This window comes from Triticum aestivum, chromosome 7B (assembly GCF_018294505.1).
Source record: "Triticum aestivum cultivar Chinese Spring chromosome 7B, IWGSC CS RefSeq v2.1, whole genome shotgun sequence".
In the NCBI taxonomy this organism is placed as follows: domain Eukaryota; kingdom Viridiplantae; phylum Streptophyta; class Magnoliopsida; order Poales; family Poaceae; genus Triticum; species Triticum aestivum.
Window position 1 is genome coordinate 587262001 of NC_057813.1, and position 16282 is coordinate 587278282.

Genomic DNA, 16282 nt, shown 5'->3' on the forward strand with positions numbered 1-16282 from the left:
GACAACGACAACTATCCTGGCCATGGGTTCCTTGAATACGATGGTATAACAATGGGGGAAGAAGTTGAGCCGGCAATGCGGGAAGAAGCTGAGCCGACAATGCGGGAAGAAGTTGAAGAAGAGGCATCAAATGAGCCCGCTGATGATCTAGGTCGGGCCATTGCCGATGCAAAGAGAAACTGCGCAAGTGAGAAGGAGAGGCTAAAGTTGCAGTGCATGTTAGAGGATCACAAAATATTGTTGTACCCAAATTGCGAAGCTGACAAGAAAAAGCTGGGCACCACACTGGAATTACTGCAATGGAAGGCAAAGAATGGTGTATCTGACAAGGGATTTGGAAAGTTGCTGATAATGTTAAAGAAGATGCTTCTTAGAGTATGTACGAAGCAAAGAAGGTTGTCTGCCCTCTAGGATTAGAGGTGTAAAAGATACATGCATGCCCTAATGACTGCTTCCTCTACCGTGGTGAGTACGAGGATCTGAATTTGTGCCCGGTATGCGGTGCATTGCACTATAAGATCAGTCGTGATGACCCTGGTGATGTCGAGGGCGAGCGCCCCAGGAAGAAGATTCCTGCCAAGGTGATGTGGTATTCTCCTATAATACCACGGTTGAAATGTTTGTTCCAAAACAAAGAGCATGCCAAGTTGATGTGATGGCACAGAGAAGGCTGTAAGAAAGAAAGGAAGTTGAGAGTACCTGCTGACGGGTCGCAGTGGAGAAAAATTGAGAGAAAGTACTGAGAGGACTTCGCAGGTGATGCAAGGAACGTATGGCTTGGTCTAAGCGCAGATGGCATTAATCCTTTTGGGGAGCAGAGCAGTAATCATAGCACCTGGCATGTGACTCTATGTATGTATAACCTTCCTCCTTGGTTGTGCATGAAGCGAAAGTTCATTATGATGCCTAAGCAACCCGGCAATGACATTGATGTGTATCTAAGTCCATTAGTTGAAGAACTCTTACATCTGTGGAATGAAAAAGGTGTAGTGTGTGGGATGAGAACGGACAGGAGGAATTTGACCTACATGCGTTGTTGTTTGTGATCATCAATGATTGTCCTGCTCCCAGTAACCTTTCAGGAGAGACAAACAAGGGATATTGTGCATGCATGCACTATTTGGATGATACCGACAATATATATTTGGATAATTGTAAGAAGAATGTGTACCTGGGACATCGTCAATTTCTTCCGAGAAGGCATCCCGTAAGAAAGAAAGGCAAGCATTTCAAAGGTGTGGCAGATCACCGTACTAAGCCTCACCATCGTACTGGTGATGATGTACATGATATGGTCAAGGATTTGAAGGTAATCTTTGGAAAGGGTCCTAGCAGACAATCTGTTCTGAATGACGCTGACGGATGCGCACCCATGTGGAAGAAAAATCTATATTTTGGGACCTACCCTATTGGAAAGACCTAGAGGTCCGCTCTGCAATTGGCATGATGCACGTGACGAAGAATCTTTGCATGACCCTGCTTGGCTTCTTGCGCGTGTATGGGAAGACAAAACATACACCAGAGGCACGGGAGGACCAGCAACGTATGCACGGAAAGGACGACATACATCAGGGTCATGCCAGCTACTGTCTTACCAAAGAAGAGAAGGAAATCTTCTTTGAATGCCTACTCAGTATGAAGGCCCCGTCCGGCTTCTCGTCTAATATAAAGGGACTAATAAATATGGCAGAGAAAAAGTTTCAGAACCTAAAGTCTCATGACTGCCACATGATTATGATGCAACTGCTTTCGGTTGCATTGAGGGGGCTTCTACTAGAAAACATTTGATTAGCCATTGTGAAGTTGTGTGCATTCCTCAATGCAATCTCTCAGAAGGTAATCGATCCAAAAATCATACCAAGGTTGGAGAATGATTTGGTGCAATGTCTTGTCAGTTTCGAGTTGGTGTTCCCACCATCCTTCTTCAATATCATGACGCACGTCCTAGTTCACCTATGAGAAGAGATTGTCGTTCTGGGTCCTGTAGTTCTACACAATATGTTCCCCTTTGAGAGGTTCATGGGAGTCTTAAATAAATATGTTCATAACCGTGCTAGGCCATAAGGAAGCATCTCCAAGGTCCATGAAAATGAGGAGGTCATTGAGTTTTGTGTTGACTTTATTCCTGAGCTTAAGCCGATTGGTGTTTCTAAATCGCGCATAAGGGCAGACTGGGTGGAAATGGCACGCTAGGACCGGATCAAATAATATGTATGGACGGGCATTCTCTCACTGAAGCACACTACACAGTTCTACAAAATTTTGCCTTGGTGGCTCCGTATATGGAGGAACACAAGAATATTCTAAGCTCCAAATACCCGGAGCAGTCTGAAGACTGGATTACACGTGAACAAACGAGGACTTTCGCCGGTTGGTTGCAGACACGTGCCATGCGCGACGACGCTATTGAAGATGACATGTACTTGTTGTCCCAGTTACCATCTTCGAATATAATGACTTTCAAAGGGTACGAGATAAATGGGAATACATTTTACACGATCGCCCAAGATAAAAAGAGCACCAACCAAAATAGTGATGTCCTCTTTGATGCAGCAACCAGTAGGGGAAATGACACATATTATGGTTACATAGAGGAGATATGGGAACTTGACCATGGAAGTGATTTGAAGGTCCCTTTGTTTCAGTGAAAATGGGTCAATATGACAGGAGGCGACATAAAGGAAGACCCGCAGTATGGAATGCCAACAGTGGATCTCAACAATCTTGCGTACGCAGACAAACCATTCGTCCTACCCAATGATGTGGTGCAGGTTTTCTATATAAAGGACATGTCTACCAAGCCGAGAAAAAGAAAATATAAGGAAGCGAATGCATCATACGATGAGCCAAAGCGCCACATAGTTCTTTCAGGGAAAATAAACATCGTGGGAGTGGATGGCAAGACAAACATGTCAGAAGATTATGAAAAGTTTCATGAAATTGCTCCCTTCATACTGAATGTTAACCCGAGCATCCAGTTAAATGATGAAGATTGTCCATGCTTACGGTGCAAAGGGACACACGCGAAGAAAAAGTTTCACACCCAAAGATCCCACTCTGGGATGTGACCGGCTTTACTGTCATCACTTTCTTCTCTAGTGAGTTTCCAGACTTATATATTTGGAAAGTCCCACTTTGGACAAACCGTAGGAAATCTTTGTAATAGTTAGGGTCCTTGTGTGTTTTTGTATTTGAAACGTGTACTTGTGTGCTTCGGACAAACGTCATCAATTTTCAACCCTTTCCGACTTCATTTGGTATTTTTCATGCATTTACTAATTTTTTGAGCTAAATGACCCTGAAATTGAAAAGCACTACAAATGAACTATAAAAAGGTTGAAAGTTGGCTTGGTATAATAATTTCACCCACATATCATGTGCTAAAAAGTTGAGAGGGTTACGGCAAAAACTGGATGCAATACATGTACAAAGTGGACAATCTCTTTCGAAGTATCTGGGTTTCGGACGGAAACTCATTTGTTACAAAGGCATTTCATTTTTTAAACTTATTTCAACTCCAGACTTTTTGTGTGTTCATTATGCACCATGCAAAGCCATGTCATCAATTTTCAACCCTTTCCGACTTCATTTGCTATTTTTCATGCATTTACTGATTTTTTTGAGCTAAATGACCCTGAAGTTGAAAAGCACTACAAATGAACTCTGAAAAGGTTGAAAGTTGGCATGGTATCATCATTTCACCCACATAGCATGTGCTTAAAAAGTTGAGAGGGTTACAGCGAAAACTGGATGCACTTCATGTACAAAATGGACAATCTCTTTCGAAGTATCAGGGTTTCAGACAAAATCTCATCTGTTACAAAGACATTTCATTTTTTAAACTTATTTCAACTCCAGACTTATTTGTGCATTCAGTATGCACCATTCAAAGCCACGTCATCAATTTTCAACCCTTTCTGACTTTATTTGCTATTTTTCATGCATTTATTGATTTTTTGAGATAAATGACCCTGAAATTGAAAAGCACTACAAATGAACTCTGAAAATGTTGAAAGTTTGCATGGTATCATTATTTCACCCAAATAGCATGTGCTAAGAAGTTGAGAGGGTTACGAAAAAAGCTGGATGCACTTCGTGTACAAAATGGACAATCTCTTTCGAAGTATCTGGGTTTTGAACGAAAACTCATCTGTTACAAAGGCATTTTATTTTTTAAACTTATTTCAACTCCAGACTTTTTTTGCATTCAGTATGCACCATTCAAAGCCACGTCATCAATTTTCAACCCTTTCTGACTTTATTTGCTATTTTCATGCATTTACTAATTTTTTTGAGCTAAATGACCATGAAATTGAAAAGCACTACAAATGAACTTTGAAAAGGTTGAAAGTTGGCATGGTATCATTATTTCACCCAAATAGCATGTGCTAAAAATTTGAGAGGGTTATGGCAAAAACTGGATGCACTTCGTGTACAAAATGGACAATCTCTTTCTAAGTATCTGGGTTTCGAACGAAAACTCATCTGTTGCAAAGGCATTTCATTTTTTAAACTTATTTCAACTCCATAATTTTTTTGCGTTCAATATGCACCATTCAAAGCCACATCATCAATTTTCAATCCTTTATGACTTCATTTGCTGAATACTGATTTTTTTGAGCTAAATGACCCTAAAATTGAAAAGCACTACAAATGAACCCTGAAAAGGTTGAAAGTTGGCACAGTATCATTATTTCACCCAAATAGAATGTGTTAAAAAGTTGAGAGACTTACGGCAAAAACTGGATGCACTTCATGTACAAAATGAACAATCTCTTTTGAAGTGTCATGGTTTCGGACGAAAACTCATCTGTTACAAAGGCATTTCATTTTTTAAATAACCTAAGTATTAACAAATTGAATATAATGATAAAACACACTAATATTAAACATAAGAAAAAAGAATCACTGGAAAATCTATTTTTAAAGTAAAGTTATTCACAAACTAGTGATTCACATAAATTTCCAATCATTCAAATTTAAACTATTCAAATTTGAAAACTACATGCACTAACAGAAAGTTTATAATTTTTTGTACCTAAAGAAAAATATTCATAAAGAAACTCTAAATACATCAAAAAACTCAGAAATAAATAAAAGAAAATAAATAAAATAGAAAAGAAAAAAATCTAAATAAAAAAAGCCCGCCTACTGGGCCACAACAGACTACATACGAGTAGAAACCCAACCTGTAGTTGGGCCAGGATGCAGGCCCGCTAGCCCAGTAGTTCCAACAGGGCGTCGCATCAGAGGTAGGCCCAGAAGGCCTGCATTAGAGAGGAGTTCGAGACAGCAGCCGCGGCAGGGCTTATAAGCTGGTGTGGGCGCGCTTCGGCTAGCTAGGTGGGACTAAACTTGCCCACACCGCACCTGCACCGGCGCACACCTTTAGTCTCGGTTGGTGGCTCCAACCGGGATTAAAGGCCCCCTTTAGTCACGGTTGGAGCCACCAATCGGGACTAAAGGCCTGGCTTCCCGCCGCTTGGCCTGACCAAAATTGACCTTTAGTCCAATCGGGACTAAAGGTGCCTTGTATATAAACAACACTTATGCAAATTTTCAGTTTTTCATCTCCCTCTTCTTCCTTCGCTTCGATCGACATCATCGTCGCTCCCATCGCTGCCCCCGTCACGCGCCCCCGTCGCCGTCCCCGTCGCCGCCCCCGTCGCACGTCGTCGCCGTTGCCGTCCCCGTCGCTGCCCCGTCGCCACGCCCGTCGTCCCCGTCGCGCCGTCGCCGCGTCGCCGCGCCCGTCCCCGTCGCCTCGCCCCGCTGTAAGACCCACCCCCTGCCGCGCCATGGCCGCCCTCGAGCCCGCACACACAATCATACAATACACACACACACATTATTTTCTGTTTTTCTGTCTTTTAGTTTTTTACACTTTTAGTTATAGAAATGTTAGATGAGAATTAGCTAGGTAAATATAAATGTTAGTTTAATGTCAATTTTTTTGATGAATTAGATTAATGTCAAATGTTAGATGATCTAATTAGTTTTTTACTTTTAGTTGGATGAATTAGATATATTAATGCATGTTAATTAGATGAATTAATTAGTTTTTATACTTTTGTCAAATGTTAGATGAATTAGCTAGATATATTAATGTTAGATGATCGAATTAGCTAGCTAGCTCGTCATATGTCAAAGTTTGAACAAGTCAAAGTTTGAATTTTGACATATATATGCAACATTTGATCATATGTCAAAGTTTGAATTTTGACATATGCAACATTTGATCATATTTAAAAAATGTTACATATTTTCATAGAATTTGTTATCGAGGTCAACGGTGCCCGACCCGCATCCTTGCCGTCTACCCGTTCGCGATGACGTCCTGCTTCAGAGGCACCATGTCCGGGACTGGGCTCCGCCGGGCTGCCACTGGGAGGTGCTACCTTCAGGGGCGCACATCTTGGTGAGGAACTCGGGTCCCGTCGTTGACCCGAAGCTTCTTTGGTGGCGGGAGCATGGGCCACATTTGGTGCGGAGGCTGGCATCCCCCAAGGAGGTGGTACGTCACCTTGTCAGGGAGGAGGATGAGCACGTCTATTGCTACATGGTTGCGTTGGACGTCAGGTTCTCCAATACCCGACAGCTTCTTCAGGGATCTCACTGGAGCTATGATCATGTGGTGGTTCCTTCTCTTTGGGTGTCCACCGCGACTCAACTAGATTATTCGATAGTATTCGATCTACATTAGCTAGAGTGATGTATTCGAGATCTTCAAGATGATGTATTTGAGATTATATTATTCGATAATATTCGAGATGATGTATTCGAGATTATATTCGATGATGCATATTATCTACTATGATTCAGTTTTATCTTTCGAGATGCATATCTATTATCTATTATTATTCGAGATGCATATCAATTATCTAGTATTATTGGATATGCGTACTAAATTGTTTTATATTTCTTCTGGATTAGTTAAATAAAAACTATGGTGGACAATATCGGCAGAGAAGGATAAGAGGCTATGTTCGAGATCATACATTCCCCAAGCCGGCCAGATGAGAATGAAGAATATGATGGCTCACAATATTTGAACAATACCGGGGAGGCTGATGATATGATATTCGATGAAGACGACCGAATGGACGAAGTCCAGAACTATGATGATCTTCAAATAGCAAACACCGGCGAGGTATATTTATATAAGCAGGCATCCGGTGATCCATCACATGTTTTAATTGATTTGTATATATATTAGCGAATTAATATTTCTTCTTTCAGCCCTCCGGATCGAGCAAATCAGGAGAAGGCAGAAGGACAGTGCGAGGCCCGGCCAAGAAATTGAAGGAAGGCGTAAAGTACAACATCGATGCCATCAAACCTAATGGTGACCCGATCGAGCCTAAGAAGAATGCGGGCAAGTTCATTCGCCAGTGCGGAGTTCTTGTGAAGGACCAAATCCCGATCTCCATTCAAGAATGGAAGAAGCCAGCAAAAAACCGTCCAGATCTTACTTTTGTGGACAAAAGAGCAAAAGATCGGCTTTGGGAATCTCTCATGTCACATTTCACGCTACCAGATCATTTCACAGCTGAAGATGTGGAGAAAGTCAAGAACTCCGCTCTTAGGAAGATGGCGATATCATTCAACAACCACAAGAAAACTGTATGGAACAAGTACCTCGAAGAAGGAAAGAAGACTCCAAAATTCAAGGGAACACTGGAGAAGCAAAGAGATCACTGGGATGCTTTTGTGAAATTCAAGGAATCAACATTAGCTCAGGAACGGTCCAGAATAAACAAGATCAATGCCTCGAAGAAGATATGTCACCATAAGCTGGGGCCAGGTGGCTACGAGGTGGCCCGGCCTAACTGGGATCTCTCTGAGTAACAAATGAGGGATGCAGGGGTCACTCCAGTTACATTGAGCTAGCCCCCCAGGGTCAGGACTTGGTTCTCTGTGCATGGGGGCTCATTGGACCAAAACACAGGTGAGGTTTTGGAGCGAGAAAGTCTTAAAGACGCCACCGACAATATACTTGTTGCAATAGAAGAGGCACGCACGGGGGTGTTCACGCCTAACAAAGAGAACGACGAGCTTACGCGCACCCTCAAGAACCCTAAATACCCGAGAAGAACACGAGGCATGGGCGTTGTTCCGTGGTATGAGGGGTTTATGTACTGGAACGTCGACTACAAAAGTCGTGCGAGAAAGAAGATGGCGGAGGAGAAGAAGAGGAAGATGGAGGAGGAGCATAGGAAGTAGGAAGCAGACTGCCTTCAAGGCCTAGAATCCGCACATGTGCAGTTGGCACTCGCTTTCCAGCGACAACATCAGCAGATTGACGAAATCAGCCAGGGAAGGGGGTCTCAGCAGTGGCAGAAGCATGGGTTCTGCCCCGGGCGATGAGGCAATGCTGGATAGATACCCTGTGGATGACATCACGGATAACACTAATTGTGAGCTACACTTCAAAATGAAGAACATATCCATCAAGGTGGCGGACGATGTTGCTTATACAAATCCCCCTGAAGCAACCTTTCATTGCAATCTGATTCCAACTGCCTATGCTTGTGTCGCGGTTGATGAAGTGGTGGCAGAATATTCGGGGCTATAGCTTGACATTCCTGGAGGTGACGACCAGCGCACACTGGGACATGCCATTCATCGTATCATTCTATGGAGAAAAAGGATTGCGTCGTCTTTCCAAGGCCACCGACACCGCGTCCGTCGGTTCCTCCTCCAAGTCCGCCACCGCGTCAGCAATCAACTGCAGCTCCTCCAAGTCAGCCACCGCCTCTACAGACTCCCGCTCCTCCAAGTTAGCCAACGAGTGAGCCCACTCCTGCTCCTCCAAGTCGGGCACCGCTGTGTGAGCCCACTCCTCCTCCAAGTCCGGCACCGTCGCCTGAGCCCACTTCTTCTCCTCCAAGTCTGGCACCGCGTCATCCCAGTCCTCATCCTCCAAGTTGTCAGGCGCCGCATCAGCCGTCTCCGCCGCCTAAGCAACAACGGAAGAGAGCCGTACAAGTACAGGTGGCAAGAGATTCCAATATGGTCCAAGCAGCCTCAAGCCTCTTCCTTGTCGGCCTTACGACCTGACTGATGAGGAAAATGAAGCCAAAGTGCGAGCCCAACTGGATGCCCATTTTGGACCGAAATTGCCACCGCCACCAAAGGAGATTGTACCTGAGCATATCGTTGAGCACTTCATTCATATGGCTAAGACACTAGCTCCCCCGCATGTTGACTCTGACTATGAGCGTCAAATCAAGAAGTCATTTCAAGCACAGAAAAAGAAGTCGAGCTCGAGCTCAAGCCAAGGAGCTGCAAACATGTGCGCATGCAGTTTACACTGGATCTTGTTAATCATTAAAGTTGGCGAGGGAACAGTTGAAGTACTCAACTCACTACTGGAAAAAGATACTGACTACGCAATCATGAAGGGGATGGTCAACAGGTAATTTCAATCATTATCGAATTATCTGCCGGCCTCTTTAAGTTCGTCATTTCCTGATATCAACTAATTAATAACTCATTTATTCATTTTCTTTGCCGGTGGCCAGGGCTTGGGAAAGTTTATCAAACATGTTGATGGTGAATGGAAACAAAAGCTTCACTGGTATCGACCCAAGGTAATTAATTAAGTAGTACTAGCTAGCTAGGTAACATCTCTTTAATTCTAGTTTCAATACCATTAATTAGCATGCTTGATTAATTATTATCTGATTGAATTCTATTCAATTAAAGGCCCTGAAGCATGTGTCGGAGAATGATTTATGTGCATACTACGTTTGCGAGAACATTCGCATGATGACGTGTGAAAGCAGCAAATCTGACAGAGACCAATTGGTACGTTTGCCAGAACACCGTTCACAACTTTTACATCATTATTTAATATATACACACACAACTAATACATGTATATTGATCTCCTTCTTTAAAGATGAAAAACATGCAGGATCAGTTCCTATCAGCCAATCGCGTACGAGCGATTTAAGAGGAAATAGCGGGATTTTTGCTCAACCAGGTCATAAATCCCAAAGGAGAATTCTATTACCCGCTACTGAAGTAATGCCTCCATGTAATGATCCGCATGCAAATTGTACCAGAAATTGTATATACCAACTTATATATATATATATATATATATATATATATATATATATATATATATATATATATATATATATATATATATCTGTGTGTGTGTGTGCGCGCGCGCGCGCACGTGAATGGTCGTGCGAGAAAGTCGATGATATATATATATATATATTGCATAACATGTACAATATATAGTAGCATAAAATATGTTTCAAATGAAAAAGAATTAAATGAGAAACACGAAATTAAAAGGAAAAATAAATCATAAAAACAAAAACCCCTAAACCTTTAGTCCCGGTTTACCAACCGGGACTAAAGGTCCTACCAGCCCCGGGCGCTGGCTCCTGCCACGTGGACAGCCATTAGTGTCGGTTCGTGCTGAACCGAGACTAAAGGGGGGGGGGGCTTTAGTCCCCACCCTTTACTGCCTGTTCCAGAACCGCACTAAAGGGGCCTAACGAACCGGGATTATATCCCTTTTCTCCACTAGTGCTTTGTCCGTCAGTATGTTACTTGCCCGAGATTCGATCGTCGGTATCTTTATACCTAGTTCAGTCTCGTTACCGGTAAGTCTCTTTACTCGTTTTGTAATACATTATCTTGTAACTACTACTTAGTCACTTTGCTTGCAAGCTTCTTGTGATGCTGTATTACCAAGAGGGCCCAGAGATACCTCTCCGTCATACGGAGTGACAAATCTGAATCTCAATTCACGCCAACTCAACAGACACCTTTGAAGATACCTGTAGAGCATCTTTATGATCACCCAGTTATATTTGTGACGTTTGATAGCACACAAGGTATTCCTCCGGTATCCGGGAGTTGCATGATCTCATAGTCGAAGGAATATGTATTTGACATTTAAAAAAGCAGTAGCAATAAACTGAACGATCATATGCTAATCTAAATGATGGGTCTTTTCCATCACATCATTCTCCTAATGATGTGATCCCGTTATGAAATGACAACTCATGTCTATGGTTAGGAAACCCTGACCATCTTTTGATCGACGAGCTAGTCTAGTAGAGGCATACTAGGGACTTGATATTTGCTTATGTATTCACACATGTATTTACGTTTCCAATCAATATAATTCTAGCATGAATATTAAAACTTCTATCATGATTAAGGAAATATAATAATAACCACTTTATTATTGCCTCTAGGGCATATTTTAAACATGGAGCGATCCCTTTCTGACGCCAGAGCACCACATTGAGCTCTTTGAGCAGATCCGGGCTATGCGCGAAGCCCGGACCGCCGCGGGGTTACCTCCGGATGAAGTGGATTCGGAGGAGGAGTTGAAGGAGGAGGTGAAGAAGGAGGAGAGGATGTGGGGGACGCTGGCGACGAGGATTTGCAGGCGGAGCAGCAGGCCATCCTTGATTCCCCCCGGTTGGAGTCGGTTGCGGAGGCCAAGCGGCATCGCCTGCAGGAAATGGAGGCGCACGAGGCCGCGGAGGAGGCGGAGGTGCTCGCCTATATGGATGAGGTCGAGTAGGAGGAGAATGAGCCGGAGCCCTCCTACCTGTCCGTCCAACCGGCGCCGAGCACCGTCGTCATGGACATCTCCGACAACGAAGAGTAGCTAGGGTATTACGTATGATTATTTTTTCATGTTTTGTACGGATCTAAGAGATGAAGTATGAGAGAGACGAAAACAAAATAGCTAATTTAAGACCTGACCGGTCATTGTCCATCGTGTCCGCGGCGTTTGAGAGACTGAATTTGTAAAGTCCTGTAGATGCTCTAAAATTGATAGACACAGATACTGGACACATCTACGAAATTTCAGGGTAAGTAAGATTTGCGGCAAATCCGCCGTTCCTCCGCACCAGCAACACGAGTCCAGACTCCAGCCCAGTCCAGTGGAGAGGTGGCGGCCGTCACCGAATGCCACCGTTCTCGTGAGTCAGGCACGCAAAAAAGCCGCCGCCCACCTCGGTTGGAGCCCCGAATTCTCTTGGAAAAGCTAATAATAAAAGGGGACGCGTCATATCCGACGCTACGCTCCACACGGCGCGCACTCTCTTCCCCGTCTCTGCTCCTTGCGCTGCGAGCTTCTCTCCTCTTCCGCCATCTCCTCCACTCCACGATCGAATGGGCTCAGCTTCAGGTAATCCTACAGAGCAAACCCGAGATGTATGCGTGATTCCTACACCCATCCAGTCCAATTGTGAGACTCTTTTACTTTGTAAGGCTGATGATCCATCGTTGCCGTGCACTTGCAGGTGATAGCAGGGAGCACCTGCTGGACGTGGGCGGCCTCGCCGCCGGCGGGCCGAAGATACGGGTGCACGGGCTGAGGCGGCGGTCGGAGGCGAGCGGCGAGGAGATCCTGCGCGGGGTGGACCTGGACGTGCCGCGCGGGGTGGTGATGGGCGTCATCGGCCCCAGCGGCAGCGGCAAGTCCACGCTGCTCCGCGCGCTCAACCGCCTCTGGGAGCCCGCCCCCGGCGCCGTCACCCTCGACGGCGCAGACATCTGCGGCATGGACGTCCTCGCGCTCCGCCGCAAGGTCGGCATGCTCTTCCAGCTCCCCGCCATGTTCGACGGTATGTGCGTGCGTGCCTCCTTGCTACTGAACTTCTGTCGCAGGGTTGAAATGCTCAGATTGGCTCCCCCCAAAGGGATGAAATTGCATAGTGCAGCCTTTGCTTGCTGTAAAATCAGCTGGTCCATGGCTGGATTGTGATAAAAGTGGGGAACATCCCTGTCAAGACCAGTAACCATTAATCAAGTTGAGCCAATCAACTAAAGGTAGTGGGTGGTGACCATCGAGGAGAGGTTTCATTCTTTCAGGTTCTTTTGGACCTCATGAATCGTGATGAACTTTTTTCTATCGGTGCATGGAGACGCAAACTTTTGCGTTCTATCAGAAAACGAACGGTGATTAACCTAAGACCATACACCATAGGAATCCTACATCATCTGAAAACCTACTGATAACTTTGGAATTTCGATTAAACTATACCTTGACCATCGCCCAACAAATGTAGGGGCTGTCCAGTGTATTGGGCAGAGGATAATAGGGGTGGGCAAGCATGTTTTGTGCCAGCATTTTCTGAGAATCGATATTTAACTTATGATGATGGTGGTGCATTGCCGCAGTTCTTTATTTATATACTTTAGGGGGAGGTACAGGCTATTGCTAAGCTATCAGGAGTGCTTGATCCATTGACAAAGATTAGCCGAATCTTGTTTTGAAGATGCCACTTGAGCATTCACATTTACTTATAACATATCACATACTAGGATGAAAGCAGAACCGCGAAGTATGGTTCTTCGTTTAGAATAAAGCATAACTTTATGATGGGAGATATCTGATGCCTAGATGTAAAATATGATTGTTGTCCCTTATGACCTTCATCAGGTACATTGCCATGCATGCAAATGAACAATTATCTTAGTGAATTATGTTATCTATACTTTTAGTTTTTTGAAATCGTTTCAAAAGTTATGTTATCAAGATGCAAAGGCAATGCAGAAAGACCACCTTTTTTCAGGTGTCAGACAGACCACCTTGATTGAAAGTAACATGTGCAGAACGAAATTCTGCTTCATAAATTACTCAACCAGGCAGGTATAAAATACCCTGAATACGTTTTCCATGACTTCATACTAGGTGCGGAGAGCATTGACTTTATGAACTCTACACGCCTTGTCCATGTCCAACTGGATCGACATTTTACTACGCAATTGCACTCCTTTGGTACCGTCATTTGAACATTACGTGCACAATGTCAACTGCCAATGTGGCGGCCAGTAACGGTGTGCTATACTTGTTCCAAGCTTCAAAGAAAAGATAAATATGTAACACTTGGTAGTATAATATCTCTGTCCGACTAATAAAAATTCTAAAACACGTATTAGACTGATTTAAAGCTGTCTTTGAGCTAAATGCTGCGACAGTTTTGCAGGTATTGAGTTAAGCACCAAGAAAGCTTATTTATAAAGCGACACTGGTACATTTTTTTCTTCAAAAAGGAATTGACACTGATACGCACTGCTACATAATTTCTTTGGTATTATTTCCTCCGTTCCTAAATATAAGTTTTTCCAATAGAGACTACATACGGATGTATATGGACATATTTTAGTGTAGATTTACTCATTTTGCTCCATTTGTAGTCCCTTTTGAAATCTCTAAACAGACTTATATTTAGTAACGGAACAAAGATGCAAAAATAGGCAATGCATATATAGAAGAGAACAGAAGTTTCGGATTTTTAGCTGATGACTGACATATATGCATAGAAAAGGAGACCTCTGGAATCTGAACGATTATGTTTTCCCGTGTGCTGCTCCAGGGAGCGTAGCAGACAACGTGCGGTACGGGCCACAGCTGCGCGGCAAGAAGCTCAGCGAGGCGGAGGTGAAGAGCCTGCTGAGCCTGTCCGACCTCGACCCGGCCCTGTCCTCCCGGCCGGCGTCGGAGCTGTCCGTGGGGCAGGCGCAGCGCGTAGCCCTGGCCCGCACCCTCGCCAACGACCCGGAGGTGCTGCTGCTGGACGAGCCGACGAGCGCGCTGGACCCGATCTCGACGCAGAACATCGAGGAGGCCATCGTGCGGCTGAAGACGGCGAGAGGGCTCACCACGGTGATCGTCTCGCACAGCGTGAAGCAGATCCAGCGGATCGCCGACCTGGTCTGCCTCGTCGTCGACGGCGAGGTCGTGGAGGTGCTCGCGCCGTCCGACCTCTCCGAGGCCAAGCACCCCATGGCCCGGCGCTTCCTGGAGCTCAGCAGCTGAATGTTTTGTTTCGCTGCCGAGAACGTCATTGTCCAGTTTCGACCGACCTCTGCTTAATTCGGACACGCCGCTGTAATCTTGCTTCATTCCGTCATGCCGCTGTAATCTTGCTACGACGGGCGAACGCTGTGCGCGATTTGATGGGAGACGAGCTGTTGTACGTGCGTAAATGTACTTCTCGTATGGACTAGCAGACAGGAGTGCGTGTGCAGACAAAGACTCGTGCAATAATCTTTATTAATGCCGTTGCAGAATTCTGAACTTCTGTAATCCACGCAGGGTTTTGAATATGGGAGTTCCGCCGAAGGGTGCGCGAGCAACGACTTGAGGCGCGTTTGGTTCACATATCTGTTTTGGGTCTGGTTGGTCAAACGCAGACTAAAAACCAACATATGCATGTAGTTTGATTGCCTGCATTAGGCTTCATGCATAAGGGAATCAATTAGTCAGCACGGTGTTTGATTGCCAACATCGCTTGCCAACATCGCTGTTATTAAACAAACACCATGTTGTTTGTTCGCAAACGGCTAAAGATGTGACCATCACTTCTCATTAGTGGTGACCTTACCACACACACCTATCATTGTCTTGTCCTAACTAGGAAATAAATGACAGTTTATTCTAACTACTAGCAAATGACAATGCAAATTATTAAGAGCCAACATGGATGAATAGGAAAAGTTCAGTGATGCTAACTAGGTGCAAGTTCATCCTCATCCTCTTCCTTTGCTGCTGATGTGTTGCTTCCTACTCCTCCTTCTGCTGCCTCTTTCTTCTTCTTCCTCTCGTTCTTCTGCTTCAGATCATTGTCTGACCTCTATTATCGCACATTGCCTGAGCCCATTTCAACCTTTTGTTCTTTCACGCTTCGTTGTCTAATGCCTCCACACCATGGCCGGAGTTGGCCACCTCATCAGGAGTCACATCTTCCTCCCCCGGCACAAATTCATCAACTCCCCATTGCAGGATCCAGTTGTGAATGAGCAACAGGCAAGAACAAGCTTCAGCTGGGTAGGGTAAGGGTGGAATGACTTCTGATCCAGGATCTTAAACCTGTTCTTCGAAGCTCCAAAGGCCCTCTCAACAGTCCCTATAAGGCTAGAGTATCTGAGATTGAACAGTTCTTGAGGAGTCTTAGGATATAGTTCCTACCGGCAAACTCGTTCAGATGGTATCTAGTTTTCTTGAAGGGTGGAAGAACACCTGGCCAACATGCATAGTCATCATCTCCAAGGTAGAACTTGCCATCGGGGATGTTGATGCCATCATGACGACTCGTGCTGTCATTGAGAATGTTAGCATCGTATACTGATCCTTCCCAGCCAGCCAACACATATGTGAACTTCAGATCAAAGTCAACATCAGCTTGCACATTCTGGCTTGTGTAGTGCTTCCTCCCTCTGTATGCTGCAGCTTGTGACCTCGGCACTCTGGTAGTGACATGAGTACCATCTATTGCTCCAATGC

At 44.7% G+C, this 16282-nt stretch overlaps 1 protein-coding gene across 1 annotated transcript; it reads left to right on the top strand.

Moving 5' to 3' along the window:
• The first annotated feature begins 11970 nt into the window (after nt 1–11970).
• LOC123161965 (protein STAR1) lies at nt 11971–15072 on the top strand. Its single transcript, XM_044579770.1, has 3 exons — nt 11971–12178; nt 12294–12617; nt 14373–15072. The coding sequence occupies exons 1-3, from the start codon at nt 12163–12165 to the stop codon at nt 14813–14815; spliced, it is 783 nt and encodes a 260-aa protein (XP_044435705.1). The 5' UTR covers nt 11971–12162; the 3' UTR covers nt 14816–15072.
• Nucleotides 15073–16282: the final 1210 nt, after the last annotated feature.

Coding starts and splice junctions, on each gene's coding strand:
- LOC123161965 (XM_044579770.1), top strand. Junction 12,618..14,372: donor GCTCCCCGCCATGTTCGACG/GTATGTGCGTGC, acceptor GTGCTGCTCCAG/GGAGCGTAGCAGACAACGTG.